The following is a 5732-nucleotide window of genomic DNA, read 5'->3' on the forward strand; positions in this document are numbered from 1 at the left end:
TATTGCAAAACAAAAAACAAGAATGTTTGTAATTGGATGAAATTTTTTTTAATATTTATGGAAAAGTAAAGTTTGGGCCCAACAGAGCATTGATTATCTCGAGAACTATGGATGAACACGTAGAAAGTCATACAACTTTCTTCGCTTTGCGTGACAATTATACTTTAATAACAAAGCGAGAAGAAAACAAAGGGTATCCCAGAATGAACGATTTGCTTTCAGTGTTATGTAGGTAAAGTGGCTGGCTCAGGACGCACCTAGGCCTTTAAGAGTTCCATTGCGTTACCACTGGGACTCAAGAGCATTCACTCTATTGGCTCCTCTCTGAACCATCCCGCGCTACTGATGAAGTTCATAAGCGTGAAAAGTTTTATCTGAGCATCCTCCGAGATATCGTCAAGTAACCCTCGACCGATAGTTATCATCTTTGCTTCACAGTTATCAGGAATATCACTATGTCCTGAAATTCATGGCAGGTTAATCGTGAAATAGGTTGCAGATCCTCCAAGAGATTTTTCACTAACTTAGAGGAAACCTAAAGAGACGTCAGTTACCTCAAAACCGCCTGTCATTTTATATATATACATTGATATATAACGGGTGATTTTTTTGAGGTTAGGATTTTCATGCATTAGTATTTGACAGATCACGTGGGATTTCAGACATGGTGTCAACGAGAAAGATGCTCAGTATGCTTTGACATTTCATCATGAATAGACTTACTAACGAGCAACGCTTGCAAATCATTGAATTTTATTACCAAAATCAGTGTTCGGTTCGAAATGTGTTTCGCGCTTTACGTTGTTCAGCGATGAGGCTCATTTCTGGTTGAATGGCTACGTAAATAAGCAAAATTGCCGCATTTGGGGTGAAGAGCAACCAGAAGCCGTTCAAGAACTGCCCATGCATCCCGAAAAATGCACTGTTTGGTGTGGTTTGTACGCTGGTGGAATCATTGGACCGTATTTTTTCAAAGATGCTGTTGGACGCAACGTTACGGTGAATGGCGATCGCTATCGTTCGATGCTAACAAACTTTTTGTTGCCAAAAATGGAAGAACTGAACTTGGTTGACATGTGGTTTCAACAAGATGGCGCTACATGCCACACAGCTCGCGATTCTATGGCCATTTTGAGGGAAAACTTCGGACAACAATTCATCTCAAGAAATGGACCCGTAAGTTGGCCACCAAGATCATGCGATTTAACGCCTTTAGACTATTTTTTGTGGGGCTACGTCAAGTCTAAAGTCTACAGAAATAAGCCAGCAACTATTCCAGCTTTGGAAGACAACATTTCCGAAGAAATTCGGGCTATTCCGGCCGAAATGCTCGAAAAAGTTGCCCAAAATTGGACTTTCCGAATGGACCACCTAAGACGCAGCCGCGGTCAACATTTAAATGAAATTATCTTCAAAAAGTAAATGTCATGAACCAATCTAACGTTTCAAATAAAGAACCGATGAGATTTTGCAAATTTTATGCGTTTTTTTTTTTAAAAAAGTTATCAAGCTCTTAAAAAATCACCCTTTACATTGTTGTGAGCACACTCCTTGTCAGAATAAGAAGGCTTTCTTTAATTGCTGTGATCTCCGCTTGGAATACACTACTGTGATCTGGTAGGCGGGAGACGAATTTGGTATCTACTTTAGCATAACCGCCTCGGTTATCTATCGCCCAATGTTCTTCACAGCCTAGTGTATAATCCATCGTGTGATTTTCAGAGCTGCTTGGGAAGTGAGTATCCATTAGCAGGCCTAAGGACTCTGCACTGGATACCGTCCGAGTTTGTTTTGGCTTCTGAAGGTAACCATTGTTAGCACCGATTGCGCCATTGGTTTCCTAAGGCGAAACGTTTCGTCCGTACTCTCGATATCATTATACGTAAAGCTCATAAGCAGTTACTGCACTGGATACTAAAGTAACCCTTTCAGCCGATCAACTATGCACTATCCATACAGTCCAACAGAACAGTTAATTTAGTAATTGACTACGTCACGAGGCCTTTAACTGCCATATACATACCTAATTTAAAAGGGAGTCGAAGTTAGAAGTTATGAGTAAAAATATTGAAGTTTCACTTGTTATGCTCGTCCAAAAAAAAAAAAAAACAACAAAGGGTTTAAGTGAATTGTTCTACACAAATTTTATTTACATAATATTTTAGCTAAATATGCTATATACTCGTAAATATATTGGCATACATATGTACATAACAAAAAGGCTATAACGTTCAACAACTATTAACAGGTAATGCACTCCTCACTCAATCACAGTGATTGATCATACACTTGACCAGCGGGTTCATGGGCAGTTCAGCGTCACACTCAAAAGCCGCCTCGAACTGTGGCATATTCATGAAGCTTCTATTGATCAGTAGGCTAAACCAATCGTCATTACGTCCACAATGCAACTGCGCAACGGCATAGAACATAATACGTTTCGAAGTCAATTGGAAATGTTCCAGCACGAAATCCTCAGCAAAAGCGAAAGATTCGCCCTCTAGCCAGAAGTCATAATCCCTTAAAGACTCGACAAAAGCACGATAAAACCGAAAAAGCTCGGCAACTTGTGATTCGCCCAGCATTTGATAAATCGACGCAACTTCGTAATTCAACAGTGATTGTCGTTCCAAGCAATACACGGCCGTGTAGTAGCCATCTGAATTGTACAGCAAATCCGATTTATGCCACAAATCAAAACCCAGTGTAGCGAAATAATGGAATAACGGACGTTGCAAAGACAAAATAGTAAAATGCAGAAAATTGCGCAAGAAATATATGGGATGATTGTAGTCTTCAGGGTCAATAAAGGCGGTGAAAAATGTGTTTCTCAGCTGACGACGACGCAAAGTCACCAAATTGCCATAAAAGTTGCCTTCCTCGAATTTGTCTGCTGCATAGATTTCCGTTAGATTAGCAGGATCTAAGTAAGTTTTAGCATATGTGGTAAGGAGGCGCGGCAAATTGAAATCACTACGTTGTAGCTTCGTATATAAGAAGCGATCCCACTGTTCCCCCAAGAGCACAGTGCGTCGTTGCTCTTGGAAACGTGTAGTGTGATAAAGATACGTGGCCAACGCGACTTTACGACTAAAATGCGCATTGAACACGTCCCAATTCCAGTACTCGGAGAGCAGCAGCGCTTCGAACTCTTCCGTGAGCAGAAAACAATCTTCGTAACGTAGCGTCACGTATGCCTGCCAAAGAACAAAATTAAAGAGTACGCTTGGGTGAGTCGAACGTATGAGCGCAGCGGTATTCTCTAGGCGCTCCTCATCGGTAATTATTTCACGTGCGATCCACACATCATTCTCGCTGAAGCGCAAACTTCTATAATAATATTTAAAGTATTTCATGTAGCTAAACGAGTTTAACGTTGAATCGTCGTAACTGCCATTACGCCCGCCTTTATCACCGTCTAATTCGGCATCAAATGGTAATTCACCGATGAGCACACGACAAAATGCGCGCAACTCACTGGCGATCACCTGCGCCGCCTGCTCGTCGCCGTTGTCTCGAAAAGTCAACAACTGCGCTTGCCAATCCGCCAACGTTTCGCAGCGTACATCTTGACGTGCTCTAACCGGCGCCACAAAGACTGTAGACTCTGCAAAGAAAATGCGCACGAAACTCGTAACGCCATGCGCCGCCAACTCTGCGGCCAACTGCAACCAATCTAAGTAGGCGTGTTGTGCCAGTAAATAGTCCCATTCATGACGCAGCAACGGCCACTCCCTATAGAGCCGCGCATTCTCCGCGAGGAAGGGTATTTCGCGTAACATGCGACGCCATTGAGAAAGCGGACTGCGACCGTACAACTTATTCTTCTTTTCGCGTTTCTTACAGGAAACATAGAGCGCTGCGAGCAGCCGACCTGGCGGTGTGCTGAAATTCGCTTTATTACGCTCAAAAAAATGCATACGGTCTTCGTAATTATATAAATATGGAGGCACTGTCATCGGCTTTTCGGCGATATCCACACTCAGCTGCAGCTCGTCACTCAGCGCTTCGTTGTAGTAGCCGCAAGCGTGCGCAAAGAAATCTTCACACGGATCTGCATCCTCGTCGAGTATGTTAAGCATGTGAGTGAGCTGTTCGCGATAAAGACGCGAGACTGCGTGTCCCGTGCGCACTTTCGCTTCGGTCGTGTGACATTGGCCGCCTTGTTGAACTAAAAATAGACACAGTAGAATAAGAAACCGACGCGGGCGCGTTTCATTCATCTTTCGATGATATCGCGTTGCTTTCGCAAGTCGAACTGATTTTCGCAAATATGCAAAAAGTCTAATATTTGCCTAATCGCGAAATTCTTTAACGTGTTGTTATTGTTATTTAGTTTTGCTTATATTTAAGTTTTTTTTATTAAACAGTGATAAGAATAATTTGTATTGCCAATAATGCAATGATAATATTGAATCACACTGAAAATAGGAAATATACATATATACATGCCATTGTACATATGTATATGGCATGGAGCAAAATCACTGCACTTGACCTTAAATAGCGCGAAGCTCAGTGTCGCCAAGACCCTCTCTCTATCTTTGGCGCTCACTTATAATAAAACAAAACAAAATACTCGGGAGCATATATGTACATATGTATATTTTATTTACACTCTCATAATTATTGATAAAGTGCTGTGAACTCAATATTTTATTAATTTAAGATTAACCTTTTGATCTCAGCAACAACTACGAAGCTTGTTTCTCTCGCAAAAGTATCAATAAATCTATACAAAAGAGGGCGGAGCGATAAATACATACATAGGTACTCGAACATAGCTTACAAAAGAAATACGAAAATGTTGTAAAACCAGCGATGCCTTGCTCAGCATACTTTCTTGCTTCTTTTACCTCGATACACTTGACCCAACTTCAAGTAGCTCAAAAAGAAGACTTCTGGAGCGGCAAATTAAGCCGCGATATTATTCTCAGTTTACTCAAATTCGCCGGCTTTCCTTGGCATATTTCGGCATAGTAAAGCCCTTTGGCCATTTTCCCTGCTGCAAGTTAACAATGTAAAGTACGCCTTGTGATTTCGAGAAAAGAATGACCATCTTCTTCGAATCAGCGTCGCGGCGTCTCCTATTTGTATCAGTAATTCCATGGTTCGTCGGCGGCAACCAAACGGAAACTCCTTCGGATTGCGTGAACAGCAACAAGCATTCCTGTGAACGCGTCTCATGATCGTGGAATTTTGACAAGTTAGCAATTTGCAGAGTACTTGGACGTGCGACCTCACCAAAAACCGATGTGCGACAACGTGGCGAACAAGCCGGCAACACTCCTCCAAATGACTTCAGGAATGTTTTCGCCGTTGCACCAACAACCACAATCATAGACCACAACAACTCAACAGTCACCGCATGTAGCATACTATATGAGCTCTTAAATTTCTCTGCTCGATTTCCTTCCAAAAACTTTTAAAATTTGCTTTTAAAATTTTTCTAATACCGGCGGACGCGTGCGTAACCACGCGAGGTAAAACACAAAGTCAATGCCGAACATTTTAGACCCTCAAAGAATTCACTTGAACAAGCGGAACGGAGCCGATTATTATCCGCCCGAGCATTTCTTAATTCTTTATTAGATACCGACGGCATGAGCACACAAAATTCGTTGGCATGCCACAATTCATTTGGATTTCGAATTTTCAAAGTTGGCTTCAATTCATGTAACGGATCGTTCCACTCTGGCGAAATACAGAGTTCTTAAGTGCAAACAGCGGTG

General features: G+C 41.9%; 1 protein-coding gene across 1 annotated transcript; it reads right to left on the reverse strand.

Moving 5' to 3' along the window:
- Window positions 1–2119: 2119 nt before the first annotated feature.
- Window positions 2120–4272, reverse strand: LOC105226555 (uncharacterized). Its single transcript, XM_011205475.4, has one exon. The coding sequence runs from the start codon at window positions 4221–4223 to the stop codon at window positions 2265–2267; it is 1959 nt and encodes a 652-aa protein (XP_011203777.2). The 5' UTR covers window positions 4224–4272; the 3' UTR covers window positions 2120–2264.
- Between the last annotated feature and the right edge of the window lie 1460 nt (window positions 4273–5732).

This window comes from Bactrocera dorsalis, chromosome 2 (genome assembly GCF_023373825.1).
Source record: "Bactrocera dorsalis isolate Fly_Bdor chromosome 2, ASM2337382v1, whole genome shotgun sequence".
NCBI classification, from domain to species: domain Eukaryota; kingdom Metazoa; phylum Arthropoda; class Insecta; order Diptera; family Tephritidae; genus Bactrocera; species Bactrocera dorsalis.

Excerpts from the sequence above, each read along its gene's own strand:
- LOC105226555 (XM_011205475.4), bottom strand. The coding sequence starts at position 4,223 with ATGAATGAAACGCGCCCGCGTCGGTTTCTTATTCTACTGTGTCTATTT.